The sequence below is a fragment of the Hemibagrus wyckioides genome, linkage group LG29 (genome assembly GCF_019097595.1).
Source record: "Hemibagrus wyckioides isolate EC202008001 linkage group LG29, SWU_Hwy_1.0, whole genome shotgun sequence".
NCBI classification, from domain to species: Eukaryota; Metazoa; Chordata; class Actinopteri; order Siluriformes; family Bagridae; genus Hemibagrus; species Hemibagrus wyckioides.
In genome coordinates this window covers 13,992,337-14,014,836 of record NC_080738.1, presented here as the reverse complement: position 1 = coordinate 14,014,836, position 22,500 = coordinate 13,992,337, and the positions used below count along the sequence as shown (strand labels likewise).

General features: G+C 40.8%; 2 protein-coding genes across 2 annotated transcripts in view; one reads left to right on the top strand and one right to left on the bottom strand.

Annotated features, from left to right (window-relative positions):
- The window catches only part of LOC131349272 (serine/threonine-protein phosphatase PP1-beta catalytic subunit), a 24,664-nt gene extending 17,916 nt beyond the window's left edge, over positions 1-6,748 (bottom strand). Inside the window, exon 1 of the mRNA XM_058384822.1 lies at positions 6,589-6,748. Coding sequence (XP_058240805.1) covers positions 6,589-6,640 — 52 coding nt within the window. The 5' untranslated portion in view covers positions 6,641-6,748. The remainder of the gene's footprint in view (positions 1-6,588) is intronic.
- A 4,219-nt stretch (positions 6,749-10,967) lies between these two features.
- The window catches only part of rela (v-rel avian reticuloendotheliosis viral oncogene homolog A), a 28,395-nt gene continuing 16,862 nt past the window's right edge, over positions 10,968-22,500 (top strand). Inside the window, exons 1-7 of the mRNA XM_058385257.1 lie at positions 10,968-11,166; positions 13,525-13,560; positions 14,332-14,468; positions 18,327-18,472; positions 18,908-18,999; positions 20,615-20,749; positions 20,994-21,098. Of these exons, the coding sequence (XP_058241240.1) occupies positions 11,160-11,166; positions 13,525-13,560; positions 14,332-14,468; positions 18,327-18,472; positions 18,908-18,999; positions 20,615-20,749; positions 20,994-21,098 (658 nt within the window). The 5' untranslated portion in view covers positions 10,968-11,159. The remainder of the gene's footprint in view (positions 11,167-13,524; positions 13,561-14,331; positions 14,469-18,326; positions 18,473-18,907; positions 19,000-20,614; positions 20,750-20,993; positions 21,099-22,500) is intronic.

Sequence of the window (22,500 nt, the reverse complement as noted above, 5' to 3'; positions counted from 1 at the left end):
GGCTGCTAAAGTCTTGGTGCTAGATTCTCAGCATACGCAATGTTATCTGTGCCTCAGTGGGCTGTTGTGGTGGGAGATGTAGCAAAACTGTTTAGCCGTATTTAGTCTTGTAGCGTCTATCACTGACCCTCCCTCAGATATTAAACACTTCCCGTGACACAAAACGCTTCTCATAAAGTCTGCTTCCATCTAAATATATAAAGGATGCACGATATTCTACGACGACACTTCGTGACCCGAGCTGAGCGTGTAAAGCTTTATATATTCTACGTCTTCTCCGATGTCGCCGTAATACGACCCTCCGTCACTTCTAACGCACAGAAGCGCCACGATGCTGTGACACGTCTATTCAAGCTCCCGTAAAAATGGCCTGTTTATTTATTCAGTGGTCGAGAGCGTCGAGAGTGTAAACAGTGGTGTCAGATAGAGCTGTTGCTGGACGCTTGTTGTCCCCAAGAGGCGCTCAGTCTTGTTAAAGTCCCAGAAAAGCTATGAGACGCACTTCTGTGTTCGTTACAATGAACAGAGGGAGAGGAGGGCTGAGGCTTAACTACCGCAGCCATTTACAAAGCGGGATGGAAAACGGCTCGGGCCTGAGGAAAGAGAAAAGAGAGAAAGCTCTCCTGCGCTCCTGGTGTGGGTGGAGCGGCCGTGGTGGAGGTGTGACATTTGAAAGGCTTGGAACGGTGGTATTTTCCAGAGGGTGCACTCTTGGTTAGTGCAAACACTGTAACCAGACTTTATTATGAAAATGTGTTACGAATATGAAACATCTGGCTATCTGTGGTGTCAAAAAACAGGCATCTGGTACTAAACGTGGATGAAAAAGTGCCGACTTGTCCAAACGAGAGGCCGTCTGACTGACCAGAGAATGTCCGCACTTATCCCTATGAATCCAAAAAATACTGTGATGTGCGCCATAGTCTTTGTTCTTGAATCCAGTGACCCATCTTTCTCTGAAAGAATATTCGCTAGCTTGTTTACCGAGATTCTGGAAAGCGTACAAAACTTCATCGTCACTTCGTCCGCGCTGAACGAATCTTCTAAAGCACGTCGAACAGACCGTAGCAAAATAAACGACAAAGAAAAGAGCTAAATGTCGCGTTATGACTCAACGTGACCTCCTTTTAATGGTGACAGTCATAACAGACTCTTTTCCATCGCAAGGAAAAGCATACGGCTATTTTAAGACCCCTTACTTTCCAGCGTAGGGTTGACGCCTAGGCTGTGTCCAAATAAGGCTCGGAGCGAAAGAAAGCGAGTGTGTCTCTCTCTTCCTCTTTCTCTCTCTCTCTCTCTCAAGGGTCCCCGTGGAGTGCTGAAGGTCACTTTGTCGCTCGTGCTGCTGCTCAATACCATCGACTGGCATCAGATTAATGTTTGCACACAACACAAAAAGAAGCGTGAGCATACGGATAAACCGCCGCTGCTGCTTTAGCACCAGAGCGTAGCGCTAAATCTTACAGTACAGTGAGAACTATCACAGCATCATTTATTTAAAATGTGCAGATTTCGGAGGGAAATGAATCTCTATACGCTTGCTTGAAATGGATTAAAATGAAATAAGCCACGCTTGTCAGAACCTACGCTGTCTAAAATGTCTGATGTCTAGCTTCCAGAGACTTCTCTCACGACTGTTTTCTAGCATAACATCGCGTCTGAGTGTCCGGTGAACAGAATTACTGGTCGTCACGAGACGGACTGATTTAATTTGTCCGAAATGTTAAGGACACAGTTTGGTACAGTGTGTAAATGTTTAAGCGTTGCGCCAAACCTCCTGCCAGATTTTTAAAAAATTCCTCCACGTTATTTCTTCTTGTACATTCACAAGGCTGCAAATTTACAATTAGCCACGGCTAAAAAACGGCTAAGGATCGTCGGAAAAGAGCGCCTCCTAAGCTTGGCACGCGCTGAAACTTCCACTAATGCAGCTTCTGAGCTCTAGCTACCGTCAAACTCGAACCCGTGACTTTTACTCGTAACTGTACGAATAAAACTCACGAATCCCGTGTCAATTTTACGATCATAACCTGAGCGTTCTCAGACTCACGAGTTCTTGTGCCATACGAATGATATGGCTTTTTCATGAACAAACGAACAAACGAACAAACTTTACGAATAAATTGTGTCAAGATTGTGTCGTTATTTATTTATTACTACTCTTATCGTTTAATTAGTTATTTATTACTTATATTACTACTCCAAGTGTAGCTACACTGTTGCCTAGTTACCAAACACGCTGACGCTAGCCCAATTTGCTCGCTTAGCACTCGAGAAACAGTTGAACGAACGTAACGTGATCAAATCTGTGACCGATCCTAACCTGAAACTTAGATTAGCGGGAAACTTTCTCCTGGCGTTGTATCAAAAATTCCTTCACGCAAAGACGATCACGTGACGTAATCACCGACTGATGGATCTGGATTCTTTCGAGAGCAGATTAAAGGACATCCTGTTAGTCAGCTTCGTAAGCTGATAGAGGAAAGAACTCGAGACGATGTGACATCGTGTACAGATCGTAAAGACTAGTCATGTGTCATCCTTTCTTCGCATATCCCATCCTAAGGGGTTGGTGGTCAGAGCACAGGGTCAGCCATGGAGAGGGGCAGGCCTTGCTTAAGTGCCCAAAGGTGGCAGCTTGGCGGTGCTGGGGCTTCAACTCCAATCTCCATAGCCTTAACCACTTGAGCTACCACCATCCTGTTTACCTCATCATCATCGTCTTCTTTTTTTGGTCTAACTTTCAGAATCCGGTTAGACACCGGAGGGAATCTCGGCAATCTCGTGATTTCTTTTTGTCTTGAACGTGACCAGCAATACAGCTAGACAGAGATTTAAACCAGACTGCTGGATGATGTAACCTCTTACTCAGCATGAGAAACCATGATTAAAATTTAATAAACCGTTAGGAAAGTGCACACACACACACACACTCACTCCTGGACCGCGCAAGGTGTGTCCTTAAGGAATTCATACCTTGCGTTAGAAGCCCTGAGGGACGCAACACTGCGATAAAGTCGGACTCGTTGTGTTTTTTGTCACGGCTTAACCATGTAAAAGAGTTTCGGACGTACGAATAGAAATTTTCTAAAACATCGATAGATCTGAGACCTGGTCAGTGGGTATATAACGTGATGTTTTTCGAAAGACAGCGGCGCATGTTATTTCGGATCAGTAGTCGCCATGGCAACAAGTCTGTTTCGTCATGTTCGAATAGCGCTAGCGGTAACCGCAGAATATTTCCTTGTCTGGTCTTGTCTTATTTATTTGGCCAGTTTGCGGATCTGCATCGATTTCAACTTCTTCGGTGGTTCCTTTCTCCATGACGATGCACTTTCCATAATGTGTCCGTAAAGAACCCATCTATTTCTCCACAGCGTTACTATAAGCATGACTGCGCATCTCCTTGATAGAGTACTTGATATATTCCCACACTGTGTGAGAGCTGGGGTGGTTATTATGCTCGATTTCCATCGACATAACCCCTCGCAAAGTCAGGAACTAAAAATAAGTCTCTTTAATGCATTAAGCACGCCAGCGTACATATGTCAGAGGTCAAATGTTCTACTGCTTGCTTTCTCTTTCACGTGTAATAACGCAGCTATGAATGCACGTACGCACTGAACGGATCCGTCTTTAATGAAGTCAAGCGTAGAGACCAGACCTTTCTCCACGTACGTTAGATCATGACCAGTTATAACTACTTACAGATGTCTGAAAAGAAACTCAAATAATCATTTTGATCATAACAAATCTGTAACAAGCCTTATGACCAGTTATAACACCACTAATCCTGCTTAAGAGTTAGAACAAATCCGGTCCTCCTTACCAAAACTTTTTAAAACTTATAGGATCAATCCTTCTCACCAGTTATAATCAATGGGTTCCTTTTGCCAGTTATAACATTAACTAATCATTTTGACTGGTTATAATCAGTTATAACCACTTTTCAACAGGAATAACAAATGGCTATCATTTCTATCTGTGATAACTTCCATACTAAGCATTTTCGCCAGTTATAAGTGCTAAGAAGGACTGGTGTTGTTATAACCAGTTATTATAACAAATCTTGCCGTCCTTAAAAAACCTTTTTAAAAGTTATGTCTTCAATCCTTATAATCAATGAATTCTTTTCCCCAGTTACAACATTAGCCATCCATTCCAACAGGTTATAATCAGTTATAACCAGTTTCTAACAGAAATAAATGCTTTTTCTTTCTTCCTATTATAACTTCTATCCCAAACATTTTCACCAGTTGTAAGTGGTAATAAAAACTAGTGTTTTTATAACCTGTTATTATAACCAGTTATAACTTTTACCAACCATTCTGACCGGTTATGATCGATTATAACCAGTTTCCAACAGCAATAACAAATGGCTATCAGTTATAACATTTTACCAGCCATTCTGACTGGTTATGATCAGTTATAACCAATTTCAGCAGCTATATCAACACAATTCTTTTCACCTGCTATAACTATACTGATTGTTAATAACAGTCATAACAACAGCATGCCTTCTTACCAGTTATAACACCATGAATTATAACAATACCAATCCGTTTTATCATTTTTTTTACATGTCCAACCTTTAGTACCAGTCATAACACCAATCTTGACCAGTTATAACAATACTACAATATAACAATACTGCTCAAATATAATAACAACAAGCTTTATTATCAGTTATAACATGACACCAGTCACCTTCAAGTTATAACACCAATTCATCCACTTAATCCTGTTAATTATAACAATACTAATCCTCCTGCCCTGATATAATAACAAGTTGTACTATTGTTATAACCAGTTATAACCAGTTTTCACCACTTTTACAATCCTGTTCACCATTTAACAAAATTTATCACTTCACTAGTTATAACACCAATCCTTTCACTAGTTATAACCAATTCCTTTTACAAGTTATAACACCAATCCTTTCACTAGTTTTACCCTTTACCAGTAGTAATCACCTATTGCTTTTACCAATAGTTATAACACCAATCCTTTTAATAGTTATAACACAGATCCTTTCACTAGTTATAACCTATTCCTTTTACAACTAGTTATAACACCAATCCTTTCACCAGTTATAACACCAATCCTTTCACTAGTTATAACACCAATCCTTTCACTAGTTATAACACCAATCCTTTCACTAGTTATAACACCAATCCTTTCACTAGTTATAACACCAATCCTTTCACTAGTTATAACCCTTTCCTTTTACCAATAGTTATAACACCAATCCTTTCACTAGTTATAACACAAATCCTTTCACCAGTTATAACACCAATCCTTTCACTAGTTATAACACCAATCCTTTCACTAGTTATAACACCAATCCTTTCACTAGTTATAACACCAGTCCTTTCACCAGTTATAACACCAATCCTTTCACTAGTTATAACACCAATCCTTTCACTAGTTATAACACCAGTCCTTTCACCAGTTATAACACCAATCCTTTCACTAGTTATAACACCAATCCTTTCACTAGTTATAACACCAATCCTTTCACCAGTTATAACACCAATCCTTTCACTAGTTATAACACCAATCCTTTCACTAGTTATAACACAAATCCTTTCACCAGTTATAACACCAATCCTTTCACCAGTTATAACACCAATCCTTTCACCAGTTATAACACCAATCCTTTCACCAGTTATAACACCAATCCTTTCACCAGTTATAACACCAATCCTTTCACCAGTTATAACACCAATCCTTTCACCAGTTATAACACCAATCCTTTCACTAGTTATAACACAAATCCTTTCACCAGTTATAACACCAATCCTTTCACTAGTTATAACACAGATACTTTCACTAGTTATAACCTATTCATTTTACAACTAGTTATAACACCAATCCTTTCACCAGTTATAACCTATTCATTTTTTTTTACCCCTGATCATAACACAAGCATCACTAATTCCAGTATAAATTATAAACACTCTTGATGAACTTATTACAACGTGACCGTAATAAGGGATGTTTTAAAGAAACGCGGATGTGTTTGTAAAATAAACAAACAAACAAACAAACAACAGCAATATTTCAGTCCTGCTTTAATTAATGCTGATCCTGTACACTGGGCTCTGACTGTAATAAACACTTTGGGTCTCTGTAGAGCGGTTATAAACGGCTATAACGGAAAGAAAACATAAATCCTTAAGTCTGTGAGTCAATTCTGCAGTGTTATGAGTGCTTTATAAAGGCTTTATAAGCGTGTTTGATGTGTTGATTTTACACTCGGGTGTTTATTCCGCTCGCTCCACAACAAGCAAACAAACACAGGCGGCTAACTCTATAACAAATCCACAATGGCGCACTTAATAGAAATTTCCTTGTGTAGTATTTTATTTATTAAAAAAATAAAACCTCCTCGAGCTGTAAAGCAGAGATGCCTGAGCTGAAAAGGTGTGACCGACATGTTAGTTGTTCTTCGCAAAAAGAGGCCTCTTTCGGAGAGAAAACAAACACACACAATATAACCATCTGTCTTGTAGATATATTTCCTCGAACAACGCTTGGGAAATCGGGTAAAGAGGTTAAAAATAGATAAAGGGAAATAAAACTCACCCTCTAAAAGCCTGGAGATGAGCGAATCGACGTCCAGTTCCCCCTCCGCCATATTTGAAGGGTGTTCGCTATAGAGGCTTTTTTTTGCGCCTTGGGTAAAAGCAAGGGACGCACACGCACACGCACACCATGCGCGCGCCTGACGTTATGGACGCGGGGGCGCGCACGCCGAAGGGTGGAAAAGCGTAAACGCGCGCTCACGGGGCTACGCCTGTTCCAGGACACGTTTTTTTGTGTGTTGGTCAGAGGCTGGCTATTTATTTATTTATTTATTTACTTTTTTTACACAAACACAGACTGTATACTAAACATACATCATTTGGATACTTTTCCCCATGAAACGAACGTCCCCCCAAAAGGGCCAGTTCATGAGAAAGTATCTTGTCTGGTGAAAAATAAATAAATAAATAAATAAATCGCCAGATGACGTCATCTACAGTTCTGTAAGATGGACAGGACTGTTTGTATATCAACACATGTAACATGAAGAAGAAATCTCTGTCTGAAGACACTGGACTTACTTGAACTAACTGCAGATGTGTTTATATTAAAAAAAGTACAACAAAACAGCTATGTTTTGAGATTGTAATTTCAAGGCAAAGTTATAATCTTGCTTGAGTGATATTGTTTAAACGGATAGGTGAGTTATTAGGTAGATAGATAGATAGATAGATAGATAGATAGACAGATAGACAGATAGATAAATAGATAGATAGATAGATAGATAGATAGATAGATAGATAGATAGATAGATAGATAGATAGATAGATAGATAGATAGACAGACAGACAGATAGATAGATAGATAGATAGATAGATAGATAGATAGATAGATAGATAGATAGATAGATAGACAGATAGATAGATAGATAGATAGATAGATAGATAGATAGATAGATAGATAGATAGACAGATAGACAGATAGATAAATAGATAGATAGATAGATAGATAGATAGATAGATAGATAGATAGATAGGTGGACAGACAGACAAATAGATAGATAGATAGATAGATAGATAGATAGATAGATAGATAGATAGATAGATAGATAGATAGATAGATAGATAGATAGGCAGACAGATAGATAGATAGATAGATAGATAGATAGATAGATAGATAGATAGATAGATAGATAGATAGATAGATAGATAGATAGATAGATAGATAGATAGATAGATAGACAGACAGACAGACAGACAGACAGACAGATAGATAGATAGATAGATAGATAGATAGATAGATAGATAGATAGATAGATAGATAGATAGATAGATAGATAGATAGACAGACAGGCATATAGATAGACAGACAGACAGACAGACAGACAGATAGATAGATAGATAGATAGATAGATAGATAGATAGATAGATAGATAGATAGATAGATAGATAGATAGATAGATAGATAGATAGATAGATAGATAAATCCAATATCCAACCATAGCTCTATTGTCAGTACTACCAGTGACCTCACTCCCAACTTAAAAAAAAAAGAAAGAAGATGAAGTACTATGACACGTTATAAACAGATATAATTACACACAATTACTCATAATTGTAGATAATTATTTATACATAGAAAAAATGATCCCAGGGAACAAACACTATGTGTGCAGTAGTTAGGGACTTAACCTTAAACATCAGGGCAGAAACAATGCACAAACATGCCATGACACACACACAATCATACAAACATGTTTACTTTAATGTCACCAAGATTTAGACTCAGGGTTCAGACTCTTCTAAACAGTATAAGGTTTTGTTTTTCATTTCTAAAGATTCAAGATTCTTTTTTTGTCTTTTAACAAAAGAAATTTAAAAAGAAATGCAGTCAGAGCAATAGTGATGAATAAGTCGATTATTGTAATGATGTATACGATATAAATAAGTACGTAGATATACACAACCAGGCATAACATTATGACCACCTGCCTTATATTGTGCTGTTCCCCCTTTTGCTGCCAAAACAGCCCTGACCCGTCCTGCACTGTGTATTCTGACCTTTCTATCATTAACTTCTTCAGCAATCTGAGCAACAGTAGCTTGTCTGTTGGATCGGATCACACGGGCCAGCCTTCTCTCCCCACGTGCATCAGTGAGCCTCAACTGTCCATGACCCTGTCTCCAGTTCACCACTGTTCCTTCTTTGGACCACTTTTGATAGATACTGACCACTGCAGACTGGGAACACCCCACAAGAGCTGCAGTTTTGGAGATGCTCTGATCCAGTGGTCTAGCCATCACAATGTGGCTCAAATCCTTACGCTTGCACTGTGTAATATGTGAACAGACATATACTGAGGTATACAGAGAGTGCAAATTAATACGTTTTGTATGTAGAAAAATGTTGGATCAGATTGTTGCATGTGCATGTGTAATTTAATTCCTACTTTAATACCTGCCAGGGTAGAAGCTATTGGGTTAAGTGATGGACCAGAACCGTAAGTGAAATAAGTGATAAAGTAAAACATGAGAAAAGCATTTATCCCAGGCCAGACATTTCGTATGGAACAATTTCAGCCACATCCATATTTGAGATGTGTTTCCTTAACTCATGCTGAAGCTGATCGTCCACTAGATGGAGAAAACACACTGAAAGGAAACAGGAATGGTTTCTTGCAGGAGCTGTTTCATTGCACTGCCTACACAGTGGAGTGAAATGACTCAATATGTATATGAGAAGCTTAACAACTGCTTGGGTCTTACTTTATAATGTTATGGCTACATCATCGCCATTGTTTAGGATGAATATAATGAATTTTGCTTAATTCCTTTCAATTAACAGGATTTCCTTTTATCCCCCCCCACACACACACAGTTTCCTTCTTCTCGGTTTGAAAGGTGCTTAGCTGTTTTTTTTTTTTTTTAAAGTGCCGTTTCCTCTTCCTGTCCTTCTTGCGATATAATCTATAATAATTTGTTATTCATTTGTATGAACATGGATTAACCTTCAAAGCGATAATGTGGCATTTCAGAACATAATATTGAAACTGTTCCTCTGCTGACATCTAAGACAGAGGTTTCCCAGAGGTCGTGACCCCGTCTGGTGTGGCGTGATTTACAAACACTTTTGTTTTGTTTTTTTTTTTACAAAAAAGTAAAAATGAGAAAAATATCGACAACAGATTTTGTGTGCAAATAAAATACTCCCCTTTACATTCAGACACGAGTACATGTGTCTTTTTCTCTGTCCATCTGTGTCACAAAATAACATTGTCAGCGGAGTCATACGTCTCGTACACTACACTGCCAAAAGTTTTGGGACGTCTGCCTTTAACACGCACATGAATTTAATATGGAGTTGGCCAGCCGTTTACAGCTATAACAGCTTCAACTCTTCTGGGAAGACTTTCCACAAGGTTTAGGAGTGTGTTTATGGGAATTTTTGACCATTCCTCTAGAAGAACATTTGTGAGGTCAGGCACTGATGTTGGACGAGAAGGTCTGACTCACAGTTTAATTCATCCCAAAGGTGTTCTATCAGATTGAGGTCAAGTTCCTCCACACCAAACTCACTCATCCATGTCTTTATGGACCTTGCTTTGGTCACTGGTGTGCAGTCATGTTGGAACAGGAAGGGGTCATCCCCAAACTGTTCACACAAAGAGCATGAAATTGTCCAAAATGTCTTTGTATGAAGCTGAAGCATTAAGAGTTCCTTCACTGGAACTAAGGGGCCGAGCCCAAACCCCTGAAAAACTACACCTGCATTCAATGAGTTGGAGGGGTGTTCCAATACTTTTGGCAATATAGTTTATTTATATTTTGTCAAAACCGTCTCTCTCTCTGTCTCTCCTTCTCTATCTCTCTCTCTCCCTCTCTATCTCTCTTTCTTTCTCTCTCTCTCGCCCCCCCTCTCTATCTCTGTCTCTCTTTCTTTCTCTCTCTTGCCCCCTCTCTCTCTTTTGCTCTCTATCTCTGTCTCTCTCCCTCTCTATCTCTCTTTCTTTCTCTCTCTCTCGCCCCCCTCTCTGTCTCTTTCTCTTTTGCTCTCTCTCTCTGTCTCTCCCTCTCTATCTCTCTCTCCCTTGCCCCCCCCCCATCTCACACACACACGTCAAGTACACACACGTTAGAATATACATCTGTGTCTATAAAAAATTAATGACAGGAGGAACATCCAATCACAAACAAGCATTTCTAAGGCTCTTTATCAGCCACTCCATTCACTTCAACATTCGTTTGTTTGGGTCGTTTCCAGGAAATAATAAAAAAATAGTCAACTATGGCACCTTTCAATTATGCTCACACGTGATCCTAATGGTAAGCTACGTGGAAGTGTTTATCAGCAATATTCATCTGCTTTTGTTTCTAAACGGGATGCGAAACGCAACTCTCTCTCTCTCTCTCTCTCTCTCTCTCTCTCTCACTCAACCCTATCACGTCACTTCCGCTTCGCGAAGAGCGAGCGAGAGGGCGGCCCGCAAACTTACTTTCGTCTCGGTGAAGCGAGGAAGAGCAAAAAGCTGGGAAAAAAATATATACTGTGCAAAAAAGCCTCTTGAATACCGAGTCTCTGTGGATTTTACACGTTGTTGCTGTTTTTAGAGAGAGAGAGAAAAGGGCGGCGAAATGGCTGGTAAGTTACACTCAGAGTGTTCCGTGTGTGTGTGTGTGTGTGTGTGTTCATTGAAGTTGTTGTTTTTGTCCACCGGTAGGGGGAAGCCCCCCAAACGTCAACGCTTTGCGATACAGTTCAAATATGCTACCTAAGCCGAGGCTGTATCCCAAATGTTACTGTGCTCCCTACATTGATGCACTCTATCCCAATAGCGCGTCATTGCTCACCTAGTGCACTTCACCTCTGATATGAAGTCATTTGGGTTGCGGCCCGGGAGCTGCCATGTCTTTTCGGAAGTACAGCTACAAACATGAACATGAATGCTAATAACAGTAACAACTCGCTTTTTCCACACAGTTAGGTGTTATTTTTAAACGATTGTGTTAACACTAAACTGTTATAATTGGATGTGTTTACAACCTTATCCATGGCCTTTAAGTGTCAGTAATATGGGCGTTATTTTGGGCTTCGGAGTTTTCCCGCTATGATTAAATGTTGCCCTAGATTTGTTTATTTCTGAGATTGTACACGAAATAATGTGGTACAGAGTGATAAATCACGTCGTGTTAGATTTCACAATGCACCCAAGTTATTTTTGAAACCGAAAATGGAAAAATCTGTCACGGTCTGGAAACTGTATTTGAGGATCGTGTTTTATTAACTCGTAATAAATGTGTTATTAAGTATGCAGTATTTGTGTCGTGGGAACGGATATGACGTAGAGGCGCTTACACTTGACGTGTTGATGTGTAAACCGATCCGCGCATGCGCCGTGCCAATGGGACAGGAGACAAAATGGTGATGGTGTGTTGGTCATGGTGGTGTCATTCATGGGGGGGTGGTGATAGGTTGGGTTTTTCTTGTTTAGCTGGGGGACAAAGTCATGAGTAATAGCAGTTCAAAGAGCAGCGCCATCCAGTCAGCCCTAAATGTGTCCCATGTCATCCAATCAGAGAGCGCTAAACACCTACAACGTGGTCCAATCATAGATCAATAAGCGCCTAAGACATTGTGAAATCTCAGTTTATTAAACGGATATGACGTCATATGATGGAGCAATAAACACCCAACTAATTTTGGAGCACTAAAGGGTTACAGTGATGTCTAGTCTCGGGGCACTGAGCCCCTACAACCTCGTCCAATCACAGAGCACCAAGTACTTTTAATGCCTACCAATCACAGAGCACCAAATACTTTTAATGCCTACCAATCACAGAGCACCAAGTGCTTTCGATGCCATCCAATCACAGAGCACTAAATACTTACAATGTCATCCAGTCGCAGAGCACTAAACATCCACAACATCATCCAATCACAGAGCACTAAACATCCACATCATCCAATCACAGAGCACTAAACATCCACAACATCATCCAATCACAGAGCACTAAACATCCACAACATCATCCAATCACAGAGCACTAAACATCCACAACATCATCCAATCACAGAGCACTAAACATCCACATCATCCAATCACAGAGCACTAAACATCCACATCATCCATTGACAGAGCACTAAACATCCACAACATCATCCAGTCACAGAGCACTAAACATCCACAACATCATCCAGTCACAGAGCACTAAACATCCACATCATCCAATCACAGAGCACTAAACATCCACAACATCATCCAATCACAGAGCACTAAACATCCACATCATCCAATCACAGAGCACTAAACATCCACATCATCCAATCACAGAGCACTAAACATCCACAACATCATCCAATCACAGAGCACTAAACATCCACATCATCCAATCACAGAGCACTAAACATCCACATCATCCAATCACAGAGCACTAAACATCCACATCATCCAATCACAGAGCACTAAACATCCACAACATCATCCAATCACAGAGCACTAAACATCCACATCATCCAATCACAGAGCACTAAACATCCACATCATCCAATCACAGAGCACTAAACATCCACATCATCCAATCACAGAGCACTAAACATCCACAACATCATCCAATCACAGAGCACTAAACATCCACCGCATCGTCCAATCACAGAGCACTAAACATCCACCACATTGTCCAATCACAGAGCACTAAACATCCATAATTGGCTGATTGGATACTTGCTACTGACATGGTAACCCATAGCCCCATAGACACAAACTACATTTTGATGCAAAACATATAAATAAGTATTAGTTAACTAGATTAATTAACTAGAATTAACTAGAAATATACTTTTATTGTAATGAGGGTACTGATCAAGTCCTCAGCTGGATCAGCATTAAAAGCTTTTATTAGTCTTAAAAATAACTGTGTACCAAATGATCTGCTTGTTCCTGCAATCTCTAAAGTGTACGGCTTCACCCTTTAATTTCTTCCTTTCACTTTAATTTTCCAGAAATGTTCAGCTGGGGACAGCCCACTGTGCCGCAAGGTACGTGTGTGTGTGTGTGTGTGTGTGTGTGGGAGGTGGATGGATTTATCACCTCATTGCCGTTAATGTTTACTGCCCTCATGTCTTGCGTAAATATTCAACCCCTTGAACTTTTCCACTGTTTGTACCATTAAAATGCACATATTTGGGATTGTATACAAAGTTGATGTACACAATACAGGTATCCCCCTGGGGTAATACCTGGTTTGTAGATTTAGGAAACAAAATATATCAATACATAAACTGTCTGAATTAATAGTTTTCAGACTTGCATATCCACAGTGAGCTTAATCCACTCGCCTGTATCGAGGTGATGACCAATATGATCAAATAATACTGACCACTTTATTTGCTGTCCATATTTTTAATATGTATAAAAATGGAAGGTGATAGCTCAAGTGGTTAAGGCTCTGACCGGAAGAGCCCCGGCACCACCAAGCTGCCACCGATGGGCCCTTGAGCAAGGTCCTTAACCCCACCTGCTCCAGGGGTGCTGTATCATGGCTGACCCTACGCTCTGACACTTCACAAATTGTGCCGGTTGTATCCTCAGAGCTAGCGACTATCATTCTCCTCACATCTTAGTATTTTGTGATTTGGACATGAGCCAGTATGAGATTATGTTAGCACGGTTTATGATTCTATCATTATGTTGTATGGCTATCTTGGACAATTTCAACTTGTGATAAAAGATTTTCAGTTGTTTCTGTCTTCAGTATACAACCGAACGAACGCGTTGTGTTCATCCAATTATCTCTCAACTCCCTGCAGGCACACCATACATCGAGATCATCGAGCAGCCCAAGGCAAGAGGGATGCGCTTTCGTTACAAATGCGAGGGGAGATCGGCCGGCAGCATTCCCGGAGAAAAGAGCAACGATTCCACCAAAACACACCCAGCCATCAAGGTGCGGCCGTCACATGCACGCTCGCTCTCTAGACCTTCCCACAAACCGTGCCAGACACGCCCTTCCCGTAAAACTCGCATTGTTGTGGTGACACTGATCCCATTCAGGTCCCACCACTTTGCGTGTGTCATTGTTCTACCAGCGAACACATACCTCTAACACAGCTGTCGCTATAGCTACAGCTCTTCTGTGTAAATTCATGTCATTAATTCTTTTGCCCTATTATCGTTTTCCCAGCACCTCAACCACAAGATATATGAGATGCAACATAGCTTACATTCACAACATTCATAAAATACACAGTCAGCAATTCACTGTCAAATATTTAATCGCCATCATCGTGTTTAAATATTAAACGTGTGAAGACAAGGTACCGTCGCCACCGTTCATACAAACCTGTTTACTCCACACCTACCACACTAGACGTGCATAAAGAACAACCTTTTATCCATTTACACTCACATATTATATTGTGAACGCTCACAAACAATTTAGTTCTTGTTATCAGTCACATTATAGGAGCTATAAACAGTTATAGAGCCTCCTGTTTTCTCTCTCATGGTTAATAAGGGAACTTAGAAACTACGCTGATCTGTTAGTTGCTCAGGAGCTCTTGGTTGAAGAATAAGGACATTATTTTTTATATGTATATATATATATATATATATATATATATATATATTTACATCCAGTGTCACCTAAATGAGGATGAGGGTTCCTTCTGAGCCTGGTTCCTCTCAAGGTTTCTTCCTCACCTCATCTCAGGGAGTTTTTCCTCGCCACCGTCCCCTCAGGTTTGCTCGTTAGAGATAAATATTATCATTTTTATCATATGTTTTGTCATATACTTTTGTACAACGTCTATTGTTAAAACTGCTATAGAAATACATTGAATCGAATCTCAGAAAAAGTTCGTCACGAAGAGCGCAAAGTTCTCTGGCTGCTACGAAGCCCTGATGGAAAAATTCACCTAAAACTCCATCAACGATCACGCACTCATGTGTAGGCTGTGTTTCTATAGAAAGCATATCGCATATTAGACCAAGCTCATTAATATTAACGACCTTCGGACCAATCAGAGTCCAGGATTCCGTTTCAGAGTTCAAGACGATAGAAAACGAGCTCGTTTTATAAAAATATTCGCTCGCCGTCCCTGTACACTGTGAAGTCCCATATGATGATGATGATGATGATGGAAAAGTTCCTCAGAAACAGAGTAACCGATGAGACGGAGGCGAATTGTTTCCCGTAATCATGATCTCATACCGCAGTGTGTAGAGTGTCTTGTTGCTATGGTTACGTCAACACACCGTACTCCGTAACATCAGTCAGTTCTGTGGAATAAACGTTATTATCCCCAAAGCATGGCCGAGTTCACAGATCTGATCAGTCAGAAGGTGCGGGTAGGTTCTAATACGGTTTCTACGGTAACGGCTCATACACAGGGAGTTGTACGTAATCGACATTTACTCGATACTCAACGCAACGTGTGTCACCTTCGTAAGGCGCTTTCTCCACCGGAGTCTCGGCCATCTTGAAAATTTTGGTCGTCGTCCAGGGTCGACGCCTCGAAGCCCCGCCCCTTTTCTCTTACATAAACAGGCTGCATAGCAATGTGTCCAACACATCATCCAAGTACTTTAAGTATGCGAGCTAAAGACTAATAATGAGCAGGTTTTTGATTTTACACTTTAACAAGCATGCCCTAGTTACGGTGCTTTGAAAGGTTTTCAGCATGAGAGCCTCTTCAAGTTTACTGTAACCTGATAAGATTGTTTGTTTTTTCTTTTTTGTGCAAGAGCGAGAAAAGAAACAGATAAGCGATAACAGGAACTAACTTGTCTTTCAGATGTTCCACAACATCAGATCTATGTATAAACTAACAAAAACAAAATGCACTGAGTCGTTTATAATAATAATAATACTGAAGCAGTGTGCGATAGGTATGTGCGGTATATTTACTTTGCTTCATATAACAGCACGTGTTATAGCTTTCTATTCGCGGACTTAAAATTTGATGAGAAAAACAACGCGAACAAATCGACAGGTTATTAGCCCCGCCCCCCTTTTATTGAAAACCAAGTCATTTTTCTTCCTCCAGTTTCTCGAGCCTTTCCAAATCCTTAAACGATATCGAAAGCATTAGTTTCTTTGAATTTTTCTTCTGTCCTGATGTAGGCAGAAATCACTAGAAGTGACTCTTTCCTCGTTTGCATTGTTTCCTGTCTGCATGCAGAGATTTCTCCAAAAGTGTGAAAAGCACGACCCGAACAGACGGAGCGGTTTTCACTGGTTGCCAGAAAAGCTATCTTTGAAACCTAGCCGAAATACAGGAGCTGCCGTGTGTTTGACTTTGCTCCAGATAACCAGAACTTCGTCTCATCAACCTCGTCTCTAAATGACTCATTCTTCCCTCTATTCTTTGAAGAAAGCGTAACAGTCGATTCCTACACGCACACCGGAACAGGCCGTTGAGTTTCACCGTGCTTTATAGAGGAAGTCCTCTTCGCAGTCTAAACGTTTTTGACGCGGCTACGAGACGATAACCCCCTGCACTGCTCCCACACGTACCACCAGATCCGCAACACTGTTTTGGCAGTTTAGATCTCTTACCTCACGATGCTTTGATCGTCTCGAGTTTAGGAGGAGTGGGCGATACGAGGACGTGTTATTGTTATCGAAGGAGAAAAAGTAGCCGTCTTTAGCCAGGCTTGTTTTTCGTTTTAGCTTTCGGCTGCTTTTGAGAGGAGGTTTATTATCATTTACACCACAGCGCCGGTGATTTCTCGAGTCTGATTGGTCGGAGGGTGCTGATTCATATTCCTGTCTTAATGACTCATTCCTATTCACTTTTACTTGCAGTGATAGATCTTGGGGTAGTTCTAGTAATTAACTTATAGTAAACAATGACTGAGATGTTTATTTAATACACGGTATTGCCAAAAGTTTTGGGGCACCCCTTCAAATCATTGAGTTCAGGCGTTTGGGCTCGGCCCCTTAGATCCAGTGAAAGGAACTCTTAATGCTTCAGCTTCATACCAAGACATTTTGGACAATTTCATGCTCTTTGTGGGAATAGTTTGGGGATGACCCCTTCCTGTTCCAACATGACTGTACACCAGTGCATAAAGAAAGGTCCATAAAGACATGGATGAGTGAGTTTGGTGTGGAGGAACTGCACAGAGTCCTGACCTCAACCTGATGGAACGCCTTTGGGATGAATTAGAGCGGAGACTGAGAGCCAGATCTTCTCGTCCAACATCAGTGCCTGACCTCACAAATGCGCTTCTAGGGGAATTCCCATAAACACAGTCCTAAACCTTGTGGAAAGCCTTCTCAGAAGAGTTGAAGCTGTTATAGCTGCGGGAAAACTCCATATTACATTCATGTGCATGTAAAGACAGACATCCCAGTTTTGGTCTGGCTCACAGTCTCCACATCTAATTCATCCCAAAGGTGTTCTATCAGGTTGAGGTCAGGACTCTGTGAAGTTCCACCACACCAAACTCAGTCATCCATGTCTTTATGGACCTTGCTTTGTGCACTGGTGTGCAGTCATGTTGGAACAGGAAATTCCTGCCATCAAAGGTTGACCTTTGTCAGACTCGCTCAAATCCTTACGCTCGTCCATTTTTCCTGCATCAACTTTGAGGACAAGATGTCCACTTGCTGCCTAATATATCCCACCCACTAACAGGCGCCATGATGAGGAGATCATCAGTGTTATTCACGGCACCTCTCAGCGGTCATAATGTTATGCCTGAGCGGTGTAAATCTAATACGGTGTAAATAAAGTGGACACCGAGTGCAGCTCTTCTACGTTAGACATCCATCACACCAGTGTGTTTATCTCGACAGGTGCATAACTACAGCGGTCCAATCAGAGTGAGGATCTCCTTGGTCACCAAGAACCAGCCGTACAAGCCCCACCCACACGAGCTTGTGGGAAAAGACTGCAAGCACGGCTACTACGAAGCCGACCTGCCCGAGAGGCGGATTCACAGGTGTGTGTGTGTGTCTAACAGAATGTTATCACTTTCCACTCAATTTGCTTTAGAATTTCGAGACATGACACGGCACGAGAAAGCAGATAATCGTGATTTCTTTTCTCAAGCAGAACAGGTTCCTGGATGGAAAAATGTCTTAAAAATGAACCGCATGTGTGTTCACACTCCTCACAGTCTGCACATTTTAAAATCCCCCTCAAAACACGCCATTTTAGTTACAGTATAATTGCCGCTATAATAACAATCCTAAGTGCTGTCTGCTCCTACTAGAACGTTTTTATTCTTTATCTATACGACGTGAGTGAAACGATTTTGCGAATTTCCTCTGGCTTTTGTCATCACCCGTCTATACAGCGATCACGTTCTCATTCCACTCTCACTTTTTTTTTTTGCCTCTCTCTCTCTCTCTCTCTCTCTCTCTCTCTCTCTCAGTTTCCAGAATCTCGGTATTCAGTGTGTGAAGAAAAAGGATGTACCCGAAGCCATTTCCTGTCGCCTACAAACACAGAACAACCCCTTTAACAGTGAGACATCAATGCCTTCTCTCTCTCTCTCTCCCTCCCTCTCTCGCTCTCTCTCTCACACACACACACACAGAAGAAAGCTTCCACATGTGAGTCATACAACCCGCACCATTTCCCCACCTCACATATCGATCGGCACGGAACCGGTTAACAATCTCACAAACAAAACATGTTTATGGAGAATATTTTTAACAAAAAGTGTCTTCCCGTGTTTGTTTAAACCTCAAGAAACTGGTTTAATCTAATCTGTATCTGCTTATGTTGCGACTGTACAGGCTTATAGTAAACAATTTTGATGAAGCTCAGTCGTTTCCTACTGACAACTTGAAAGATGAATAAATCTAGAGTAATCAATTACAATAAAAGAAAAGGAAGGAGATATGGGAGGAAGCGTCACTGGTGTCTATGGGAGCCGACGCTCTGCAGTGGCTGAGCTGCATTATTGGAAGATTTCACAACGTTGTCATTTTTATCTTGCCTTTAATGGATCTTCAGAAACTGAATGAAGATATTTACATGTTTTCCAAAAGACTAATAACAATCATCCTGTACAAAAGTTTTAAATCCCCCCCCCACACACACATACACTTTTCCCCATGCTTTTAGTGTATCTTTTGCCTTCTTGCCTATCAGTGAATTGTAATAGCTGTGTTCGAGTCCGAAAAGTTGGATCTCGACATCATTTAGCCGCCGTTGAAAAGGGGAGATGCAAATGATACTGGAAAAGAAAGTGCAGGAAGTACAGCAGGTAGTTTAACAGATCATAAAACCAGCTGCTGATCATCTAAGCAACACCACACACTGGTAAAAAAGGAAGCGTATGTAAAAATCTGAACTGGTTCATTTGTGTAAGTTTTTTGTGCACTAGACTCTGCGAGCGAGGGCAAAGAAACTCGGCCTCGCACAAAGCATTACTCTTATAGTCTATGAGAACATCCAGATGCTATCCTTTATAGATGGGAAGCTTCGAGTGAGCTGCAAAGGGAAAGGAATTTTTGAACCACTGTGTAGGAACAACAAAAGTTCACAATATCCTGGTTAATTATCTCAGTTTATAATCCAGTATAACCTATATATATATATATGTCATCTGCTGCTCACACTTTCTCCCCCTTTTGTTTGTCTGCTATTTGTGAAGAATTGTTTCGCTGTAAAGTAGTGTCTAATCTATAATAGTTTTAATTCGTAGATTTATTGAAAGATAAAAAACATGTGACCCAGTTTGACCTGATTTTAGCTGTGTGTGTGTGTGTGTGTGTGTGAGAGAGAGAGAGAAAGTGTGTGGGTGTGTGACAAGGTCACACAAAGAGGGTTTTTTTTTTTTTTCCATTCTCGTCATACCGAGGCTCACTGATTTTTCTTTAGCCCTAGTCTGAATCTTTGAGCAAATCGACAGATATTCTCTAGAAACTGAACGTAGTTGTGATAGAAGAAAGCTTTCTTTCTTGCCCACTTAGGTCTGATACAGGAAGATGCAGACGTCTGTTCAAAGATTAGATGGTATCTACCGGGTTCCCTTCCTCATGACCTGATTTTCTAGGGTGAAACATGAGTTTTGTCTCTCTTAAAGCCGCCTCGCTTTGTCTCACTCCTCGTCCGTCGTCTCACGTTGCAGTTCCCGAAGCCAAAGTGTGGGAGGAAGAGTATGACCTGAACGCCGTCCGCCTCTGTTTCCAAGCAACCATCACCCTGGCAACCGGCGAGCTGTATCCTCTGACGCCTGTCGTCTCTCAACCCATCTACGACAACAGTGAGTGTGCAGAAATCAAACCCACACACCACAGTGTGGAAACTAGGATATGAGCTGCATTTACATGCTAAAACACACACACATGCACACACACATGCACACAGCTCATGCATGTTTCCTTGAGACCATCCCCAAAATGTGTCACATATGTGCCTAACTGCTCTCTCTCTCTCTCTCTACATCTCCCTCCCCGCCCTCCTCCCCTCTCTCTTTTTCTTTTTTGCATCCGTCCTCGTCCCTGCAGGAGCTCCGAACACAGCCGAGCTAAAGATCTGTCGCGTGAACAGGAACTCCGGCAGCTGCCGGGGCGGAGACGAAATCTTCCTACTGTGTGACAAAGTCCAAAAAGGTGTGCGAATCAGCCGCTGCACTTCATACACTTCATACCGGTTCCCTCGATGTGTTTTTTTCTTATTCTTTCTTGTTCACGCTGAAAGCCAGGAATCAGACTTAACACACAACCTAGCATTACAGTAAACCAGTGAAGGAGGACTTGAGTCATGACTTTGACTTGGAGCCACGTATATGACATGAGAATGTTCAGCTTCGAAGATTCAGACTTAGACTTTACCGTTTTACTGAATGGTGCAAGCTGTAACTCTATAAACATTCTGGATGTTTGTTTTATGTTGAATATCATTACTCACTGCACTGGAATCCGGTTAATTGAAGTAGCCAGAATCCTAATCAGATTTAGGTTTGGACGTAACGTACAGATGACCGCATGAGGTCAGAAACCAGGTAAAATATGAACTAATATTATAGTAGTAGGAACTAGTATTATAGTAAACAGACTAACCGAGGGACTAGTATTATAGTAAACGGTCTAACCAAGGGACTAGTATTATAGTAGACAGACTAACTGATGAACTAGTATTATAGTAAACAGACTAACCGAGGGACTAGTATTATAGTAAACGGTCTAACCAAGGGTCTAGTATTATAGTAAACGGTCTAACCAAGGGACTAGTATTATAGTAAATGGTCTAACCAAGGGACTAGTATTATAGTAAACGGTCTAACCAAGGGACTAGTATTATAGTAAACGGTCTAACCAAGGGACTAGTATTATAGTAAACGGTCTAACCAAGGGACTAGTATTATAGTAAACGGTCTAACCAAGGGACTAGTATTATAGTAAACGGTCTAACCAAGGGACTAGTATTATAGTAAACGGTCTAACCAAGGGACTAGTATTATAGTAAACGGTCTAACCAAGGGACTAGTATCATAGTAAACGGTCTAACCAAGGGACTAGTATCATAGTAAACGGTCTAACCAAGGGACTAGTATTATAGTAAACGGTCTAACCAAGGGACTAGTATTATAGTAAACAGGCTAACCGAGGGACTAGTATTATAGTAAACAGGCTAACCGAGGAACTAGTATTATAGTAAACAGACTAACCGAGGAACTAGTATTATAGTAAACAGACTAACCGAGGAACTAGTATTATAGTAAACAGACTAACCGAGGAACTAGTATTATAGTAAACAGACTAACCGAGGAACTAGTATTATAGTAAACAGACTAACCGAGGAACTAGTATTATAGTAAACAGACTAACCGAGGAACTAGTATTATAGTAAACAGACTAACCGAGGAACTAGTATTATAGTAAACAGACTAACCGAGGAACTAGTATTATAGTAAACAGACTAACCGAGGAACTAGTATTATAGTAAACAGACTAACCGAGGAACTAGTATTATAGTAAACAGACTAACCGAGGAACTAGTATTATAGTAAAC